General features: G+C 42.5%; 1 protein-coding gene across 4 annotated transcripts in view; it reads right to left on the reverse strand.

The window, feature by feature from the left end:
• SNX18 (sorting nexin 18) overlaps positions 1–21,734 on the reverse strand; it is a 149,634-nt gene that overhangs the window by 94,424 nt on the left and 33,476 nt on the right. Inside the window, exon 2 of one of the 4 annotated variants that reach the window (XM_072824620.1) lies at positions 1,881–2,654. The exons of the other annotated variants lie outside the window; for them this stretch is intronic. Coding sequence (XP_072680721.1) covers positions 2,584–2,654 — 71 coding nt within the window. The 3' untranslated portion in view covers positions 1,881–2,583. Of the gene's footprint in view, positions 1–1,880; positions 2,655–21,734 lie in introns of those variants that run through there. 4 annotated transcript variants of the gene reach the window in all.

Consider the following 21,734-nt stretch of genomic DNA (forward strand, 5'->3'; position numbering starts at 1 on the left):
GCTCCCATGGACCCATGGGGAAGAAGGAGTCTGATCCATGCATTGTTCAGCCATTGTTTCAAGTTCAAGTTCACAAGCCACTCTAATGAAGTGGGTAGGGATTGAAGGAGCCAAACATCATCACTATGAAGATTCAGAACCGGACAGCCCTAGTGGCCCAGTGGTTTAGCGCCGCCTTCAGCCTAGGGCATGATCCTGAAGACCCAGGATCAAGTCCCACGTCAGGCTCCCTGCATGGAGTCTGCTTCTCCCTCTGCCTGGGTCTCTGCTTCTCTCTCTCTCTCTCTCTCTCTCCCTCTCTTTCTCTCTCTCATGAATAAATAAAATTAAAAAAAAAAAAGAAGAAGAAGATTCTGAACCAAAACATTGCCTTTTGGGCAAAGGCTGTTGATCTCTCCAGAGAGATGAGGTCTACTGTGATCAAACCCAGCCATTCAGTTCCTATCAGGATTCAGAGGCTGAAAACTCCCCAAGGGCTTCATTCCCACTGACAACCTTGCTGACATGGGCCCAAACCACTACATCTGAAGGACTCCAAGCCTCAGGGATACCTGCTACCCTCAGATGCCTTACAATCCTTGAGGATCTAGTCACTACAGTTGCATAACACATCACTCCAAGACTTAGTGCCATAGAACAGCCACTTACTATGCTCACAGATTCTGTGGTTTAGGAATATACCCAAGGGATGGGGAGGTGGCTTATGTCTGATGCACCTTGTCTAGAGCCTCAATGGGCAGAATCAAAAGCTGGGGGCTGAAATCATCTGAAGCCTCACTCACGGAGATGCCCAGCACCAGGACTAGGAAGATTCCAACAGCTGAGGTCTTTGAGCATCTCTCTCTTTCCCTCCAACACGGGGGCTTCAGTGTGGCTGGACTCCTCACAGAATATCTCAAGACTCCAAAGACATGTGTCCCAGCAGAGCCAGGCCAGATGGAAGCCAAGCAGCCTCACTGGGCAGTCACACATAGATGTTTCCATCCACAGCCTCATGAGGATCCAGGCAACAGCCAGCATCAGGTGTGCAAATGACAAACCTGTTGATGGTTCCAGATCCCACTTACTAAGTACCTTGCAGCCTTTGGGCAACCCAAGCAGTTGCTGTCAAGAGCAGAGACAAGCTATCCCACAGCATCCTGCCTACATTGCAGATTCATGAGGAAAATAAAGGATCACTCTTGTTTTAGGGCACTAAATTGGAGTGGCTTGTTATGTAGCCATTGATTACTGGAACAGCATTATGTAGTTATATGCCACCCTTCCTGCAACGGACTACTGAACTCTGAGCCTCTTATTTTCTCTTGGGGAAGAAATAAAAATCTACTTTGCTTAAGCTGCTGTTTTATCTGCCACTCACAGTGGAACTTGGTCCTACCGGATGCACTACAGAGTCTCTTACCTTACTACCCCCGCGTGCATGCAGTTCCAATCCTGCCACCACACTACTCTAACATTTAGCTTTGTATAATCTCTCTAATACTCTATCATCTGTAGTGTGGTCCATTTCTAAAGGAATTTAGTCCACATTCCTTAGCCTGACACTCCAAGGCCATTGTTCTTTTAGCTCCACTGACCTCTTTATCTTTCTCTCCTATTGCTTCTTTTATTCATATTTTCAAGCCATGGTATTTGTACCTCTGGGGATATGGGCAGTGTGCCAGGGACTACTCAAAGTCCCATAATGTACACTATGGTAGCTAGAGTTAATAACACTGCACTGTATATGTATAAGTTGCTAAGAGAATAAATCTAGAAAGTTTGCAACACAACAAGAAATACTTTTGCAAGAAATACTTTTGTAACTATGTATGGTGACAGATGTTAACTAGATTTACTGTGGTGATCATTTCAAAATATAGAAAAATATAAAAGTAATATTTTTTTTAAAGATTTATTTTTATTTATTCAAGATAGACAGAGAGAGAGAGGCAGAGACACAGGCAGAGGGAGAAACAGGCTCCATGCCGGGAGCCTGACACGGGACTCAATCCCGGGACTCCAGGATCACGCCCTGGGCCAAAGGCAGGCACGAAACCCCTGAGCCACCCAGGGATCCCCTAAAAGTAATATTTTATGTTGTACACTTGAAACTAATGTTATATGTTAATTATATCTCAATTAAAAAAAGAAAGCCCCAGGCTAAACAAACTGCTTTTTACCAGCATCAATTTTACAATGTGGAAGAAAAGGTCTTTCTAACCCTTTTCTTGATAACAATTTCAATATTTTTATAAATTAATATAACTATCCATATATTATATTTAGAATACTGTGTGTGTGTGTGTGTTTCAGATAAAATCTGAAGTCATTTCTTGCTGATGGAAGGCCAGTTTGAACTATATGCTTCATGTCACTATACCTCTACTAATAGGGGCACTTTGATATAAAATTTGAGAAGCATGCTGTCATCACTTAAAAATGCATTCAACCATGCAGTGATTAAGACTTAAGACTAGTTTAGGCAGCAGTAACTGAGGAGTTGGCAGTTAACTGCCACTGATTCAGGAGCTCAACCACGTTGGAGCCAGAGACTGTGGAACGCCCTCATCCCTTCCTTCATACTTGTCCACAGATCATTTCCTAAGCCTTTCTTTCCCACTGCCACAAAATGGCTGCTGTAGCTTCAGACATCAAATCCATGTTCAAGGCAGCTAAAAGACAGAACAGAATAGAGTGTTGCTAGTCTGATATTCCATTTTTATTAGGCCAAAAAAAGGTTTCTCCAAGCCCCTACGAGACCACTACTTAATTCTCATTGGCCAGAACAATTACATGGTCACTTTTAGCTGTAAAGGAGGATAGCAACATGAGTCAATCAATTACCAAGGGCTGGGGAGCTGGAGTCACTCCCATCAATTGCCCTCCTCCCCAAAATTGGTGTTCTATCAGCAAAGAGGAAAGGGAACTTGGGGTGCCTGGGTGGCTCAGTCAGTTAAGTGTCTGACTCTTGATTTTGGTACAGGTCATAATCCCAGGGTCGTGATATACAGTCCCATCTTCGCTGGGCTTGGAGCCTGCTTAATATTCTCTCTCTCCCTCTCCCTCTGCCCTACCCTACCTCCCACCCCCACTCATGCATTCAAGTGAGCTCTCTCTCTCATAAAAAGGAGAAGGAGAAGAAGGAGGAGGAGGAGGAGGAGGAGGAGGAGGAGAAGAAAGAAGAAAGAAGGAAGAAGAAGAAGAAGAAGAAGAAGAAGAAGAAGAAGAAGAAGAAGAAGAAGAAGAAGAAGAAGAAGAAGAAGAAGAAGAAGAAGAAGAAGAAGAAGAAGAAGAAGAAGAAGAAGAAGAAGAAGAAGAAGAAGAAGAAGAAGAAGAAGAAGAAGAAGAAGAAGAAGAAGAAGAAGAAGAAGAAGAAGAAGAAGAAGAAGAAGAAGAAGAAGAAGAAGAAGAAGAAGAAGAAGAAGAAGAAGAAGAAGAAGAAGAAGAAGAAGAAGAAGAAGAAGAAGAAGAAGAAGAAGAAGAAGAAGAAGAAAGGAGGAGGAGGAGAAGGAGGAGGAGGAGGGGGAGGACTAGATCTGGGGGAGGCACTTAATGATTGCAATAGTACTCTTCCCTCCAGCCAAATTAGTTTTCTGGTCAATCCTAGAGCCTGACACATAATAGGGGCCAAAAAAACAACCCACTATTATTTGGAGGGAGCAGAAATGGCCCTCTCCCAAATACCTATTTAGTCTCTCTAGGCTATTGGAGCCCAGCATGATCCTGAGCCAAAGGAGAAGCTCTGCCCATCCAGATGCAGAACTTGGCATCTGGCAGAGGCAGAAAGAACTTTCTGTCCAGGTAGCATATACATTTCCATTCATCCCCACAGAAAGAGGAAGTGTCTGGCAGGGTGTCCCCCGAGGATACCACCTCCCAAATATTTAGAAAAAGTAAAGATGTCAACCCACCCAATCCCCTAGTCCTCAATAAACACCTACTCATGTGGCACAACTTTCTGTGGATTTATGAACTGAAATAAGAACTCTTGCTGCACTTCAGTTGTCTAGTCTATTATGTTCAGAGCTGCTAAAGATCCCTTTGGAAATGGCAAAAACACTGCCAAGCACCTTAGAATGAAGACAGGCTTTCTTTTTTTTTTTTTTTCTATAGGCACTTCTTGAGAAGACTCCTGGTCTGTAGAAGAAAGAAACCACGAGACTGGAAGGGCTTGCAGCCTCATCACTTCCAGAGCTAGCCACTCTGCCTGTTGCTCTGACTTGGCACCAGGAGAGAAAGGGAGGAGCCCCGTGGTTCCTTTCCAGGTTTATCCCATGCCTTCCCTCTGCGTACAGGAAGTCACAAATGGGGCCAAGAAACAGATAATTGAACTTGAAAAGGAAAACACAGGAGGCCTCATCCAACCCAGAAGTCATAAAGGAACAGCAGAAAAGGTCTATAATGCATGGGGTAGGTTTCCATAGTCGTCTGCCAGGCTTACATTTCTGAATCATTTCTTAACACTTGGCAAAGAGGCTTAGATGTTTAAAACTCCTTTTTTGGCTGGGGAACTGGAAGTATCACATCTGTACCCAACAATGGGTTTTAACTCTTTTGTACTATAATCACTTTCACTTTAAAATATTTGATGCTCTATGGAAATGCTCTCTTAGGCTGAAGTTTTTTTTTAAACCTGTTCTTCAGAGGTCACCTGACCAAGCAGATCGCCAGAAATGACAAGACATTCTTAAAATCCTTAATATTTGGAATCCTTTAATATAATGCTTGTAGGTGATCAGACTTCGTGTTTTCTGATAATCTCTTGGTGGTGATAACAAGTTCATTGATATTTTTTGAATGCCAATTCTGTGCTAACTGTGGTGGCCCTATGGGGAAAACCAAGGAAGGCTATGAGTCACCCACTTAACTGCATAAATTATAATTTCATGCTTATTATTGGGCTATTCCTTAGACCTATTTAAGATTGATTAAATGAATAATGATAAAGCCTTGAATGGTTACTTTGCACAACTATGAAATGACAAGGACATCTATACAGGTATGGGTAACTGTCCATTTCCTGGGACTACTGTGACAAGTACAAAGTACAAGGTCACTGTCATGGCTTAAAACAGACATTTATTCTCACACAGTTATGGAGGATGGAAGTCCAAAATCAAGGTATCAGAGAGAAAAATGAAAACTCTCATTCAAAAAGATGTATGCGGGCAGCCCCGGTGGCGCAGCGGTTTAGCGCCGCCTGCAGCTGGGGGTGTGATCCTGGAGATCCGGGATCGAGTCCCACATCGGGCTTCCTGCGTGGAGCCTGCTTCCCCCTCTGCCTGTGTCTCTGCCTCTCTCTCGCTCTCTCTGAACAAATAAATAAATAAATCTTAAAAAAAAATATGTATGCACCTCTATGTTTATGGTAGTATTATTAACAATAGACAAAATATGGAAGCAATCCAAGTGTCACTCGGTAGATGAATAGATAAAGAACCTGTGGTATATATATGTATAATGGAATATTACTCAGCTATAAAAAAGAATGAGATCTTGCTATTTGTGACAACATGGATGAACCTAGAAGGTATTATGCTAAGTGAAGTAAGTCAGACAGAGAAAGACAAATAGCATATAACTAAACGTTTGTGTAGAATCTAAAAAGCAAAAATAAAAGCAAAAGCAGAAACATACCCATAAATATAGAGGGCAAACTGATGGTTGCTAAAGGGAAGGGGGATAAGATAATGGGCAAAATGGGGGAAGGAAAGTGGGAGATACAGGCTTCTAGTTACAGAGTGACTAAGTCATGGAGATAAAAGGCACAACACAGGGAATATAATCAATGATATTGTAATAGCACTGTATGGAGCCCAGCACGATCCTGATACATAATAGGGGCCAATAGCACTGTATGGTGACAGACAGGAGCTACATTTTGTGGTGAGCGTAGCGTAACATATAGAATTGTCAAATCTTTGTGTTGTATGCCTGAAACTAATGTAACATTGTATGTTAACTATGCTGCAATTAAAATAAATGACTAAATAAAAAAATCAAGGTATCAAGCAGGGTCATATTCTCTCTGAAGATTCAGTTGTCCCATCTGTTGTGTTGTGTTCAGAGCAGCTAAAGATCTCTTGAAAATGGCAAAAGCACTGCCAAGAACCTTAGAATGAAGCTTCTGGGGGATGTCTCTGACTCTTCCCAGCTTCTGGTGGTTGCTGGTGATCCTTGATATTCCTTGGTTTATAGACATATTACTCTAATCTTTCCCTCTTCACATAGTCTTCTCCCTATGTGTCCATGTACCTATGTCCAAACTTCTCCCTTCTTATAAGGATACTAGTCATTAGATTAGGGCCTACTCTAGTCTAGTATGACCTTATCTTAACTCCATTACATCTACAAAAACCCTATTTTCAAATAAAGTCACATTAGTGAGATTAGGACTTAAACATACCTTTTGGGGGGACACAATGCAAACCAGTATACTGTCCATGCTAGGTGAAAATAACAAAAGGTTATCAGAATGTGAAAACACAGCTGCAAGTTCTCTGACATTCCTCCTGTAGAGTGGGACTTTGGCCCCTCCACTTGAATTTTGGTGGGCTTGTGAGTTCTTTGACCAATACAGCATGGCAGAAATGATGTTATAGGACTTCCAAGACTAGATCACAAAGAGCCACACAACTACCTCATTCACTCTTAGAACTTCAAGGCACCATATAGGAAGTCTTACTACCCTGAAGCTACCATGTTGTAAGGAAGCACAAGCCATGTGGAAAAGCCACATGTAGTCACCAATCCCTGCTGGGCTCAGAATTCCAATTCCAGGTGCTAGTTCTGAGAATGAAGAAAGAAGCCTCCAGAGGTTTGCAGACCCCAGACATTTCAATTATTCCTAGCCATTTGAGTTTTCCCAGCTGAGATCCCAGACTTCATGGAGCAGATGCAAGCCATTCCTGCTGCCTCCAGTCCAAACTCCTCATCCAGAGAATTCATGAGCCATAACAAGGTGGTTCCTATTCTGTATCTCTGAGTCTTAGGTTATCTCATGTGGTAATAGATCATGAATAAACATCATGAATAGTACAGTCACATTTTTTATAAAGTCTGAATATATGTGCATGCACAGGAAAAACCTAGGAAGTTTGACCTCAAACTGTTGGAGATTATTTGGGGAGGGGGGTACACTCTTCTTTATATTTCTCTATATTTTAAAAACTCTTTAAAATGAGTTCATATTCCTTAATCAGGAAAAAAGAAAATGATTTTCATTTAGACAAAAAAGGTACCACTGAAATATCGTGGTTGTGTTTTCAGCCACAAGTAATGGAAGACTCTTGGTAAAAGTTGAGACATCTCTGTAGAGTAGCCATAATCAACACACAAATTATTTTGCTTGTTTGAGCTAAGTAGACTACAAATCCCAGATCTGAGTTTAGTCCCTTCAGGGGTGGGTCATATGGAAGTAGCAGTGACTGAAAAGGAGGCACTTCTCTGGCGCTTGCCTCCTTCAGGTGGACGGGCCCAGAGTTCAGACAACCACCCTGTTCTTTGGGGATGGGGAAGGGCAGTGATTATGCAGCAGTGTGGGGAGGGGTGCAGGTGGAAAGGACAAGAGAAGTGGGAGTGACATATGTGTAATATAAGAAATAGCAAAAGAGACCCTAGGGAAGGGGTGGAAACTGAGTGGGGAAAAATTAGAGAGGAAGACAAACCACAAGAGACTCCTAACTCTGGGAAACAAACAAAGGGTTGCAGAAGGGTAGGTGGGTGGGGTGATGGGGTAACTAGGTGACAGGCATTAAGAAGGCCACATGATGAGATTACCACTAGGCATTATACTACATGTTGGCAAATTGAATTTAAATTAAAAAAAAAAAAAAAGAAGTGGGAGTAAACATTGAGGGCCTGGAAGATGGAGACTGGGTGCTGTGGCTTCCCTCCCCTGGCAGGGAAGGAGACAGTTTACATGTCTTCACTGGCTTGGTATGGGGGTGCCTCCCCACCACACACACACCACAGGACTGGGCCTGTGTGCTGCTGATGTTATGTCTGCCACTGCTAACAACATTTCTAACATAAAGTGTGTCACTGGAGCATATCCTTTTCCTTCAGAGATGTAGTACTCAAAGGTTAACAACACGTCCTGCCAAGAGCACAAACACAAATCTTGGCATGACAAATGAGGCCTTGGCCCTCTTGAATGGCCACACTTTAGAAACCAAGGGAAAGCAGGGAGAACCAAAAGGCCACAATTGAAAAGAACAGTCCTTGTGACTTAGACAAAAAAATGTCAGAATGGAGCCAAGGGTGAGTTAAGTATTATATGCATGGTTTCTAAGGAAACTTTAAAAGCAAATAGTACATCAGGGAGAAAGGCACTCATTACACAGATAAATTCCCAATCCCAGGGACCCAGCCTTCCCTTCCAACTTCCACAGAACATACCATGCCAAAGATCCCAGGCACAAAGACACCCAGTGGCCTCCACACAGGTGGAAAGAGTCTCAAGAGACCAGGCAAGAAGTGGGTGCCAAGGTGCTTTGAGCTCTGCTGGGCCAACGTGAGATACTTTCTGGGTATCCTCCAGGGTGACATTACTCTATTAACAGCCTACTTCTGCTAAATTTGTGAACTTCTGTGTACCCGCCTGCCCGTCAGTAGGTATTTGGGTAGAGTTAACTATTTATGCGGTTCTGGTTTCTAGAGAGGAAGACATGTGGTAGAAAGCAAGGCAAATACTTCCAGCTTCTTCCTTTTGTTCTTCCATCACATTGCCTTGACAAAATGAAACCTCTTCAATTCCCAGGCAAGGCAGTTTGGGTCTGGGGAAAGCCCCAAACCCATCTACTTTACAATTCGTATGATATTCTCTGTCTGTTCTGAGACCCCTCTGGCTGGTCTTCCATGTTTATACATCTTTGATAGCTTCATACACCACCCTCACTAACCTTTCCTGGACCAGAAAAATCTCACTCTTACTCATTCTCAGTGACCTTTGTTCTCACACACAATTCCTGAGAACCACAGCACCGCACCCCACCCCCATTTTAGTGTGCACGTGGGTGTATTCACCCTCTTTAATATTCTCATGTAATTTCATAGCTTACTTTATATCTATTTAATATTTATTCCTATGTGTTCATTTCTTGCTACTAGTATGATTATTATGTTTTTTTCCTCTCCGTTTTATAACTGATTATTATTTGAATATAAGGTAGCTTGGTTGAATTTCTTTGATAATAGATTTTTTTCTCCGCTAAAATTATTAGCTTCCAGAACACAGTTGGGGAATGCCATACAGTGTCAGGAAGTGGTTATTATATGTGGTGACACTGTAATTCTTTATGAAAATATGAATTCATAGTAGTGAAATCTGCTTTATTCTGCATTTTGATATATTATTGTAAGTTTCTCTCAGCTAGAAATAGCTCCTGTTTCCCTATTACAGGACACACCATCCATTTTCATAGTATAAACACAACATTCAGCTCTAGTAATGGAGTTGCATGTGCCTGTCCTCAGATTGAACTTTGCCCATTGAAACTTTCCATCTACACAAAGTAGAATCCTAACGCACTCATGCTTTTTTTTTTTTTAAGAGAAAGAGAGAAAGTAAGTGTGCACGCTCCTGAGCTGGGGGGAGGGTCAGAGGGAGAGAAATAATTCTAAGCAGCATCCACACCCAGTGCCAGCCCAATGCAGGGCTCAGTCTCACGACCCTGAGATCATGACTGAGCCAAAATCAAAAGTCAGATGCTTAACCAACTGAGCCACCCAGGCACTCTTGCACTCACTCATGGTTTTGAGTAAAGGATTAGAAGGTCTCTATGTGCTTCATCACTCACTATAATAAAATAAATCATAATTAATTGTGGCTATTTTAGAACATACAGAATTTTTAGATCAGAGATTGTATAGTTGTTTACCCATATCAATCCTCTTTCAAAAACCTATGAGGAGAGCAGAAAATGGGCACAGTATATCACCATTTGTGTAAAAAGGAGTGACTCATTACATGTGTTTATATATGTAGAGAATGTCTCTACAGTGATATATAAAAATCTAACATCAGTGGTAGCCTCTGGGGGAGACCAGAGGATACAGGCAAGCAGGAGACTTACTTTCCACTATGAACTTTCTTGTACTCTCTTAATTTTCTATCACACATGGGTATTGTACTTATTAATAAATTTCTATGTCAAGAAGATATTGAGAAACAGCATTATTTTATGCTAACAATGGTGTGCTGAGAATGAGATGGGAGTTTTTTAAATTTGCAAATGGGATATAAGTTTGTGTAATTGCATTTGACATGTCAGGAGCCTTAAAAAGTTCCTTTATCTGCATTTCTGATTCTTCTTGCAAGGTAGACTCCTAGAAGCAGAATTATTGCATGTGCTAGGTGAAATAATGGTTTCCCCAAGTGGTCGCACATGTCCTAATCCCTGGAACCTGTGAATATGTTATATTACATGGCAGAGGGGAATCAGGTTGCAGAGGGAATTGACATTGCTAATCAGATGATTTTGAGATGGAGAGATTATTTGGGATTATCTAGGTAGTCCCAATGTAATCACTGGGATCCTTATTAAGTGATAGAGGAGGACAGAAGAGTCAGCATCAGTGTAATGCAGTATAAGGAGTCAACTAGCCATTGCTGGTTTTCAAGATGGAAGGAGCCATGCATCAAGGAATGTGGGCAGCTTCAGGAAGCTGTAAAAGGCAAGGAAATGCGTCTTTTCCTAGAGACTCCAGCCTTGGCAAGATCTTGATTTTAGCTCATTTTGGACTTCCGGCCTACAAAAATGCAATATCAGTTTGTTATTTGTGGTTTCAGCCACCAAGTCTGTACTAATGTTATAGCAGCAATGTAAAACTAATACGTTGTGTCAAAGAAATACCTATTTATAAGAAGTAAAAATCTGGAGGCAATCTAAGTGTCTACTAACAAAGGAACAGAAAGTAAATGTTGCCACATTTATATGAATGAATATTACCCTCTTGGCAAACATTTGATTTGGAAATTTTTTAAATGTTTTTTCTTTTTTAAAAAAAATATTTATTTATTTGAGATAGAGAAAACATGAGTGAGGAGGGGGAGGGCCAGAGGGGAGAAGGAGAAGTAGACTCTCCACTGAGCAGGGAGCCCAACACACTGGGCTCAATCCCAGGACCCTGGGATCATGACCTGAGCCAAAGGCAGGTGCTCAACCGACTGAGCCACCCAGGTGCCCCCAATTTTTTTAAATGTTTATGAGAAAATATTAAGTTGAGAAAGGCAGTTTATAAATCTGTGTTGGATTCCAACTATAGAAATCATATACCCATGTATACGTCACATCAGTTGGGATTCAGCCACAGAAGAGTGAAATTGCTCAAATTGCTTCAAATAGAAAGAGACATACAAAAAGATCCATACAAAATCATGGATGAGATCATACATGAACTGTAGGAGAGGGACTCCAGAGGCCTCTTGAGAGGTTGGTCAGCCTGCCACGGTCGTAGCTACCTCTACGGGATAGCAAGGTGGAGTGTCAGGTGGAGCCTAGCTGGAGGCCATGCCTCCAAAGGCAGCGGAGAGATGGTCCCTTTTCTTTTCCTCCTTTTCCCATAACCACTATATTCTACTCATATGGTATAAAGAATGTTTACATCTAACACCACATTTTTCTGTCTCCCTATTTATAAACAAGAAGCAAACATCAAAGAATCTATTGCTGTGAAGAATGCAGGCTCTGGAGTTCGATGACCAGGATTTAAATCCGCTTCATCTTTTCCTTTGGGACTCTCACTGAGCGTTGGTGCCTAAGCATCTTTGTCAGTAAAGGGAGAAATATCCATGCCTTCCCCACAGTGCTGCCTGAGGGTCGGCAAGGTCAGGGGGCCAGGTGCCTAGTAAAGTAAAATTGCTCAAAAAATAGTAGCGATCGTTTTTATAATATTTTCCTCTATCAGGTATTATTTATCATGTATTAATCTTATCATCAGAGAAATAAAAACATCATTTTAGAAAAAGCCAAACTGGATGTCAAGCTTCCAAAAATAATCACAGTCTGAAGAAAAATACGTAAATTTTAAAACTTGTTGCTTTGCATCAAGTTCTGTCCGTTGTATATCTGCTTCCTGTTGATAAGGGGAATAATAAAGACACAAGTTCTATTTAAAAGTCGAGAGTCAGTAGACTGAGTATTTTCATTCTCAAGGCCATTAATTCTGCAGAGCAAATGTCACTCTCCATCTTTTGCATAAAAAGCACCCTATTTTGGCATTTGACAATGAATGGATACATTTTGGGGGACAAAGGGAAGAATTTATGATAATAAAAAGGGGTAAAGGAGGCAAATGGTTTTCAGTGAAGGTTGATTTGCTAGTTTGACTATTGATTATAGAGCCATCTAAATATGGACATTTATAACTGATTAAATGTTAACTTAGAGGCCACCTCTTTGGTAGTGACTACTCAATTTCCAGCCTGGTCCCCAGATTCGGGCGCCACTCTCTCTCTCCTTATGGAATAGGGACCCTGGGGAATATGCTTGACAGTTTACATTTTCACACACATGCTTTGTCACTCGGTGCCACAGTCTCCTCTGGGTTAGTCAGCTCCAGATCCTCTTGTCAAAATAGGACTATAAGTCTGGTGATCTTGTCATTGCCCTACGCTGCTGAGGACTTCTTCAAAGAGCCACATGTAGTGATTTGGTTTTTAACAACAGCCAAACCTTTTAATTACATTTAAAACCTGCATGCTAGTGTAAGTCAGGTTTTACTCCTTGCAAATCTTAAGCAGGTTTGTGATTTGGAAATACGTTCGCCAGAACATAGATAGACGGTAAACCACGACTGTCACTGGATTTCAGCCTGTTCCTTTATGAATTATGGCTTGTTCCTTTTCTACATCAAACGACCTCATGGTCTCCAGAGACAAAAAAGCATCCAGTACATGAACTTTAAAGGACTTAACTATAAACCCCAATAGGAAGTGATTTTACTTGTATTTCCAAATTCCATTACACACAAGTAAAGCTATTAATTTGGTCAGCACTACAGATAAGAATCAAGCAGGAAATGACTTTTTATGTGACATCATTGAGGGCCTGTATCAGAGCAGAGACAGGAGGGGCATGTCCTTTGTCCGTTACAGATCTTTCCCAGCCTACTCTGAATGAAAGAATGGTACAGGCAGGGACAAATTTAATTCTGTTACCTCAATATGGATTGTACTGCTCTATGTGACCTTGATGCAGACATTAATAATGAAAGACACAAAGAATGAGAAAAGAGGAAATGTTGGGGCGGGTGGGTAGGAAGTGAAAGCTATAATTATTTAGTAAGATAAACCTTAGCTGGAGAAGCCAGTTCATGTTTCTAGGAATTTTATATCCTAGTTAAGTAATTGTGTTCTTGTGTTGTTTTTAATAAGAGCATTTCTACGTTAGAGAATACTTTGGATGGTGCTCGATGGAAATCACATTCATCTCACACGTGACCTTTAATTGTCAAGCATGAGGATTCAGGACAAAGACAAAATAGGCTCAAATCCCAGTTTGGGTGACTCTGGGCAAGCAAGTTACTTAGTTTCTTCATCTACAACATAGGGTCAATTATCCCTACCACCCAGGGTCATTGTGAGGATTAAATGAGATGATGCTTGGAAATGTCCAGCATGGTTGGTACTCAAAAAATGTTTGTAGTAACTTCCTCTCATGACTGCTTAGTAGATAACCAATTGGGTTTCTTTTTTTAACTCTTTTTTATATGTTTAAATTCATTAGTTAACATATAATGTATTATTAGTTTCAGAGGTAGAAGTCAGTGATTCATCAGCCTTATATCCCTTATGATCCTGTTTTGTTTCTTAAATTCCACATTTGAATGAGATCATATGATAATTGTCTTTCTCTGATTGACTTATTTTCACTTAGTATGATATCTAGTTCCATCCACGTCATTGCAAATGGCAAGATATCATTTTTGATGGCTGAGTAGTATTCCATTGTAGATATAAATATACCACATCCTCCTTATCCATTCATCTGTCGACAGACATCTGGGCTCTTTCCATGGTTTGGCTATTGTAGACATTACTGCTATGAACATTGGGGTGCAGCTGCTGCTTAGGATCACTACATTTGTATCTTTGGGGTAAATACCCACTAGTACAATTGCTAAGTCACAGGGTAGTTCTATTTTCAACTTTTTGAGGAACCTCCATACTGTTTTCCAGAGTGCTGCACCAGCTTGCATTCCCACCAACAGTGCAAGAGGGTTCCCCTTTCTCTGCATCCTTGCCAACATCTGTTGTTTCCTGACTTGTAATTTTAACCACTCTGACTGGTGTGAGGTGGTATCTCATTGTGGTTTGGATTTGTATTTCCCTGATGCTGAGTGATGTTGAGCATTTTTTCATGTTGGTTTTTTTTTTTAGATTTTTCTTTAAATTGTGGTAAAACATAAATGACAAAAAATTTGCCGTCTCATTCCTTTTTAAGTGTATTGTTTAAGTAGCATTAAGTACATTCCCACTATTGTGCAACCAACCTCTAGAACTCTCTTCATCTTGCAAAACTAGAATGCTCTACCCATTAAACAACTTCCACTATCCCCTCTCCCTAGCCCCTGGCAACCACCATTCTATTTTCTTTTTGTGAATTTGACAACTCTAGGCCCCTCATATGAGTGGAACTTGCCTTTTTGTGACCAGCTTAATTCAGTTAATCAGTTTTTTAGATCACTTTTTGAAACTTGACAAATTTTCACACTCAAAGTTTTGGCAACTGTATGTTATATTTTGATATTGCATGATTCCCAACTATTTAGGTAAAAGTGTGAAGTTGTCAAAAATAAAGATGATCCATTATGAGATCATGTGAATTGTATGGATAGATTTTACACAAGTACAGTCAATTCTCAAATCATCTGCCATCACTTGTAACTTAGTTCTTTTACTGCTTGTAAATTCCTAGAGGTCAGGTGGTCCCTGGCATGCATTAAGAGTATGATAGATACTAATGGACTAATTAGTAAATTAATAAATCTGTGAATGGCTAGCAAGAAAATACTGGTCATAGTGTATTTCCTTTACTATTGATTCAGTGCCACATCTTTATTCATCAACTGATGGTACTTAGAGAATGCAAAAAAGATCAGCTTTTGGATCATAGATACTTCTGCATCTCATCAGCTTCTTAATGTCAACATATCTCAGATTTGTTTAGTTTTCAAATTCTGTATACTAATTGATTTTAAACAACAGGATTGGCAGAGATTTAAAACATTAAAATATTCAGAATTGGTCAGGGTGAGAAGAAATAGGGGCTTGAATACAAGTGTTAATAGAAATTTTAAACCTTTAAGAGGGCAATTAAAATCTTTTGTGCATTCTCCCCCCTCCCCACAACTCTGTAAGTTCATTTCTTGTTAATTTATTCCACAGAGATGATCATACAAATGTCAAAGATATAGGACTGTGGCAAAGTGAATAATGGTCCCCTAGAAATGTCTATATCCTAGTCCCCAGAACCTGAGAAGCTATATGTCATGTTCATGACAGGGGATAATAAAGATTGCAGATAGAATTAAGGTTGCTAATCAGCTGACCTTAATATAAGATGCTGCTGGACTGGGGCAGCCTGGGTGGCTCAGCGCTTTAGCACCGCCTTCAGCTCAGGGCCTGATCCTGGGGTCCTGGGATTGAGCCCCACGTCAAGCTCCCTGCATGGAGCCTGCTTCTCCCTCGTGTCTATGTCTCTGCCTCTTTCTCTCTCTCTCTGTGTGTGTCTCTCATGAATAAATAAATAAAATCTTAAAAAAAAAAAAAGATGCTGCTGGATTATATCAGGTGGGCCCTATGTAACCCTGAGGGTCATTTAAATCTCTATGAGGAAGGCCAAGGAGTCAGTGTAAGAGTTATTTGAAAAGACTCAACCACATTTACTGGTTTTTAAGGTGGAAGGGAGCCAGAAGCAAAGGGATATAGCAGTCTTTAGAAGCTTTTAAAAAAGGCAAGAAAAAGGATTCTCCCCCAAGAGCCTCCAGAGCCAAATGCAACCCTGCTGATGCCTTGATTTTAGCTCAATGAAATCTGTTTTAGATTTCTGACCTCCAGAACTGGAAGATTATAATTTGCGTTGTTTTAAGCCACCAGGTTCATAATGATTTGTTACAGCAACAATAGGAAACGCATACAATGGCCACAGAAGTTCAGGGCAACATTATTTGTGACAAAATCTGTAAGCAACCCGAAGCCTATCAATAAAAGCTTGATAAAACATTGTGTCGTTACCATGGATGTTGAAGATTTTAGATTTTCACCAAAGAGAGGGCTGCCAGAGGTAACCTCTCCCTCTGCTTTTGGCAAGATCTTGTCAATCAATTTAAAATAAAAGGAAAATTATACCAAAGAAATTCCTGTTAACAAATTGTCCTGCTTGTAAATGCACAGCAAATAGAACACAACATGGGGACGGTAGTACCTTTGGGTCACCCAGTCTTATTTCATTCTTCAAATAAATCTATAAATATGCCAAGCACTGTGCTAACCACGGGAAAGTACTGACTGAGTGGAGAAGGAGGAGAAGCAGGCACGAGAATTCTATTAAATGTAAGAAAGGCCAAGGCAGAGGAAAGCATGGGCACCTTGGGAGCACAGGGAGGGAGGGATACCTCACTGAGTTAGGGTAGGAAGGCGGGACAGGGAGAGCTGCCAGGAGGAGGAAATGCCTGAATCCAGTCCCAAAGGAGGAGTGGGATTCAGCCAGACAAAGAAGACTTGGAAGGCCTCACTGGCGGAGGAAACAGCTTACAAAAGGCTAGCTGGCATGATGTCCAGTGTGGTGTGTGGGTGGGGTGGCACAGGAGAAAACCGGTCAACTCTAAAAACGCTGCACAAAGACGTTTACAGAATTAGCTGGTTTGTGTTCTCTGAACCGGTTTCCACGCCTTCATAATAGAATCACGGAACCTTCCTTGCAGGAGGATTAAGGGATCTGCCCAGAGTCTCAGGGCCAGAGAAGGAAGACCTGGCTCCTGGGATTCGCTGCCCCGTACTCTTTCCTCCAGGCCCTGGCTGTTTCCCAGAGGAGCCCCTTTTCACCAGGCAAGCTGGAACCGCTTCCAGTTCTCTAAAACCTCGATGCATTAAAGACTGAAAAACATTTTGTGGTATATTTTAATCATTTGTATTTAACAGTTCACTGCTCTTAACCCATACAAAATACAATGAAATAAAATTGTGCTTTTCAAATGGATTACAGACTAAAATTATATTAATTCATAGTTCATTGCAGGCCATGTGTTCTGGTAATGGAACAGACATTTAAATTTACATAATGAATGTTTTCTTCTTTCAGTCCTTTCACTGATTCTCTCTGACTCTCCATATAACCTCACTTAGACAAGAGAGGACCTTTGAGCGCCTTAGAAAATGAGCAGCCCAAACAGCCTGCTGGTGCTAGGCCCTGTTTATATTGCCTTCAAGAAAGAAAGCAAAGTTGTGCATCAGGATCATCAGGTGGGGAGGGCAAGGGAGGCTTTTAAAACATACCGGAGCCTCTGCCCCACTCTCTAGAGTCTGATTCAGTGGGTTTAGAGTGTGGTCCAGGCATCTTCATGTTCCCCAGGTGATGCTAATGGAAAGCCAGGGCCAAAAAAGTTCCCCAGGTGATGCTAATGGAAAGCCAGGGCCAAAAAATACCATCCTGAAAGTAGGAGAGACTGGCAAAGGAATCCTCTAAAGTCTTATTAACTCATTTGCAGATAGTTGTTAAAAGGGAAACAATGGTTTAAAAAAAAAAAAAAAAAAGATCAACAAATGGCAGCAAAAGGAAGTTTCAATAAAAAGTCTCACTGATACTGTGGGGTATAGCAGAGGCACCCTGGCCAGCAGGCAGAGCACAGGGCACAGTGAAGGCCCAACCACAACCAACCACCAAGGGCAATGGGCCAGATGTTTGCACATGAAGGGAGGGAGAAGCATCCAAAAGAATTACGAACAGGGATCCCTGGGTGGCGCAGCAGTTTGGCGCCTGCCTTTGGCCCAGGGCGCGATCCTGGAGACCTGGGATCGAATCCCACGTCGGGCTCCCAGTGCATGGAGCCTGCTTCTCCCTCTGCCTGTGTCTCTGCCTCTCTCTCTCTCTGTGTGACTATCATAAATAAATAAAAGTTAAAAAAAAAAAAAGAATTACGAACAGTCTGTTAAAGTTTGTCCATTCCACTTGCAAATGTCACATGGCCACACCCTCCTCCAGGCAGTTCTGAGGTCCCCAGGGTGGATGGAGAGACATCTGCTGAGCCCTCAGCCTCTATGTTGGAGACACCAGCACTGGTCAGCGGGGCCACTGTGGCAACCAGGCAGATATAACTGTGCTGGAGAAAGCAAAGATTCTTGGCTATAACCATGATGGCCAATCTCCTGCCGACATATGGATTGCCCCCACTCCGCCCACCGCCCCAGAACCTTGGAAGTGAACTTTCTGTTCAGACCTCTCTAGGCAGGCTACTATACCTGGGGGTGGGGGAACAGTGATGAGGTGGCCCCTAAGAACGTAAGAATTTTCTGAGCGCCAAGTTATAAAATCAGTATTTAATACATCAAGAGAGAACAAAGGAGAACGGATGGCCCTTGAATCAGAGCAAGATAGATCACTAAACTATAAAGAAGTTATCCATCGAAAGGGCAATCATCAGCCATGAAGGCTAGAAAGCAAAGGGAGATGCTATGCTTGGGCTTGCTAAGCTCCACACTGGGGACATGGTGCCCTGGTCAAGGAACTCAACCTGACTTCTTCAGCTTCCACTGAGGAGGCTGCTCTTGCTGCTTCCACCTTAGTGTGGGCCCCATCATATCTGGATTATCATAAAGTCTCCTAGCTGGTCTCCCTGTTTCTGCCTTTGCTACCCCGTATAGGTCAGCCAAAGTGGCCCTGTCACAACTCGAAGTAAATCATGAGATTTTTTTCTGCTCAAACCCTCCTGAGGTTCCCCATCTCAGAGAGAAAGCCAAAGTCCTCACAACACTGTATATGGCCTTCTATGATCTGGATCCCCCCACCTCTGGGAGTCACTCTTCCGCTCAGCCCTGCACCACCACCGCCTCTACCCTCCACCTCCCACACCCTATTCCCACACCCATCCCATCCCATCTCCCTGATGGGCTTCTAACATTCCAGGTAAGCTTTCCCACCCCAGGGCCTTTCCACCTGCTGTTAGCGTTCTAGAAAGTTCTTCCCTTGGGTATTAACATGGTTCAACACTTAGATCCTTTAGTTCCTTACTTCAGGTTGGAGGCCTGTCCTGGCCACTTAAAACAACAAATTCTCCCACCCCTCACTACTCATACCCCCCCTTCTCCACTTTATTTTTCCCCCTATCACCACCTATATATTTCACAAATTTGAGTATTGTATCTCCTCCCATTGGAATACAAGTTCATGAGGGCGGGTTATGTGGGCTGATTTTGTTTATTGCTATATTCTAGTGCCCAGACCAATGCCTGGAAGTTAGGAATTCACTACATATGTGTTGACAAAAGAACAAATTAATCAACCCAAGTGTCTAGGGTTATCTCTGCTGTGCTGGTGGCTTCATCCAGCTTTTGAAGCTAAATGACTCAAATGTGACTGGACGTGGGATAACTACCTTTTGTCCATAGTGATGATGATGATTTGGTCTCCAGTAAGGTAAAGCAGGAGAAAATACGCTGGTTGGAAGACGTGAAGTCTGGTCCCATTCAAAGTTTCTGTAATGAAGGAGTAAAAGAACCAGCATGGCAATTTCTTACTCGTTCATCTCACTTAGGGCTTTAGACCACAAACAGCTTTGACGGTGGTTGAGTCCCTGCTCTTGACCCATGAGAGGCCTGGGCCTCCCGCTCACAGGCCGGCCTTCCTCAGGACTCCTGGAGCTCGGCTTGAGCTCCTCTTTCAAACCCTGCCAGTTGTGTTTAGGGAGAGCAAAGAGCAGTAACCTGGCAGACGGAGATTTGACAATGCAAACAAAAGCCGTCCCCAAACGGCTGCTGTAGGGTGTGATGCGCTGTCACGCGTCCCGTCGCTGAGGCACAGATTTGAATCCGGCAGGCCGGGGCGCAGGAGCAGGCCCACAGCTGAACAAAGGCCGCACTGTGGCTCGGCCCGGCTGCTCGCTCCTCCTGCGGCCGACTCCTCCGTCCCCTGCAAGCATAACAGAGGACTGTCTGTGGAAAACTGCCCTCAGGAGCAGCCCGACTGCTTGCGAGGATAGTGCCGACGCAGAGGGCTAGCATTTTGGCATTTTGTTCCTTTCTCAAGATGCAATTCAGTGTTATTCGAAAACCTGGCGAGTCACAAAGATCTCCTGTTCTCCAAACCACGGGTTTCCTGCCTTTGCCACCGATGCCTAGCGCCTCCCAAGGAGAAGTAAGTCAGGGACAGCGCTTGTCCTCAGGGAGACTACCACACCATCTCCTCAGCGGCTCAAGCGCTGGACCCTGCCTTCTCAAGTAGGTTGTGCAGCGGTTAGTAACATGCTGTGGAGTCTGGTGACCTTAGAGTCAGGTGAACCTGGGTTCACATCCCAATGCTGCCTCTTTCTGGCTGAGTGACCCCTGAGGAATGTCTAGAGGCCTGCTTCCTTGTTTGTGTAATGGTTCTGCAGAGTTCTGTGGATGAAATCATGTAGGTGATGGCCGGTAAGAGTATCCAGTCAAGAGCATGCCGAACGCTCAATGTCTAAGGGGTAGGAATAAGAAGTAGACCTCAGCCCATGGTCTGTGGGTCCTTAGCTGCAAAATGCCATTGAGTAAGAGACAGGCAGGGCTTGGTAGGGAGAGAAGGGTAGGGAGCCATGGAATCAGGCTCAGGACGCAAAATCCCCAAAGTGCTGAGATATAAGAGATAAGGGAACAAACCAGAGCACTCTGGTCTAAGTATGGGTGGAGAAGATATATTTTTTTTAATGACAGCTGCCTGTGAACAACAAAGGATAACCAGACCCAAAAGGAAGCTCTTAAAGATGTTATCATCAGTCCTCACTCAAACCAAGACGTCACAAGAATGACAAGGCCACAAGCTCCCTGGTCAGTTCTAAATTAAAGACTGTCAGTGGAGGCCCATGTTGGCAACCCTGTCGGGACCCCTCTCACCCCTGACAGCTCCCTCTGAACCCTTGCTTAATAAATTTCTATTGCTTTACTCACTCTTTGTCACGAGATTCATTCTTCGACTCCAGGAGACAAGAATCAAGCTCTCCCACTTCATCATGAGAGTGATAATGGGTATAGGCAAAGGTGGAGACACCAGGATCGTGGGATTGAGGGAGGCTTCATAGGACAGGGAGGGACAGGCGAGGTTTTGCTTTCGAAAAGAACAGCTCATACCATAGAGAACAGACTATGGTTCAGTCATCTTTCCCTTTACAGTCTACTTCACATGTTCTCCTGAAGAGCACACATCCTAATGCTGCAGCATTTCTACAAGGAGTAATACAACAAAGACTGACTTGGTCATGACTGTGAGTCCACTGTCTGGACAAGATTGTTCTTTCTATGCTTGTACAATTTGCTTCTAGGTCTCGGAGGGGTTGGCACAGAGCTAAGAGTCCACCCTCCTTCATACAACATTTTTTTTTCAGTAGTGCCTCTATCAATTTTAAAATTAATCTTTAGTTAATCTTTAATTTTTATTTCTTAAATGGAAAATACATTTAAATTCAAAAGATATAAAGGTATACAATAAAAATCTTCCTCCCACCCATCCCCCAGCCACCCAGTTCCCAGACCCCAGGGCAAATAATGTTACCTTGCTACCAACTGTTTC

Source organism: Canis lupus, chromosome 4 (assembly GCF_048164855.1).
Source record: "Canis lupus baileyi chromosome 4, mCanLup2.hap1, whole genome shotgun sequence".
NCBI classification, from domain to species: domain Eukaryota; kingdom Metazoa; phylum Chordata; class Mammalia; order Carnivora; family Canidae; genus Canis; species Canis lupus.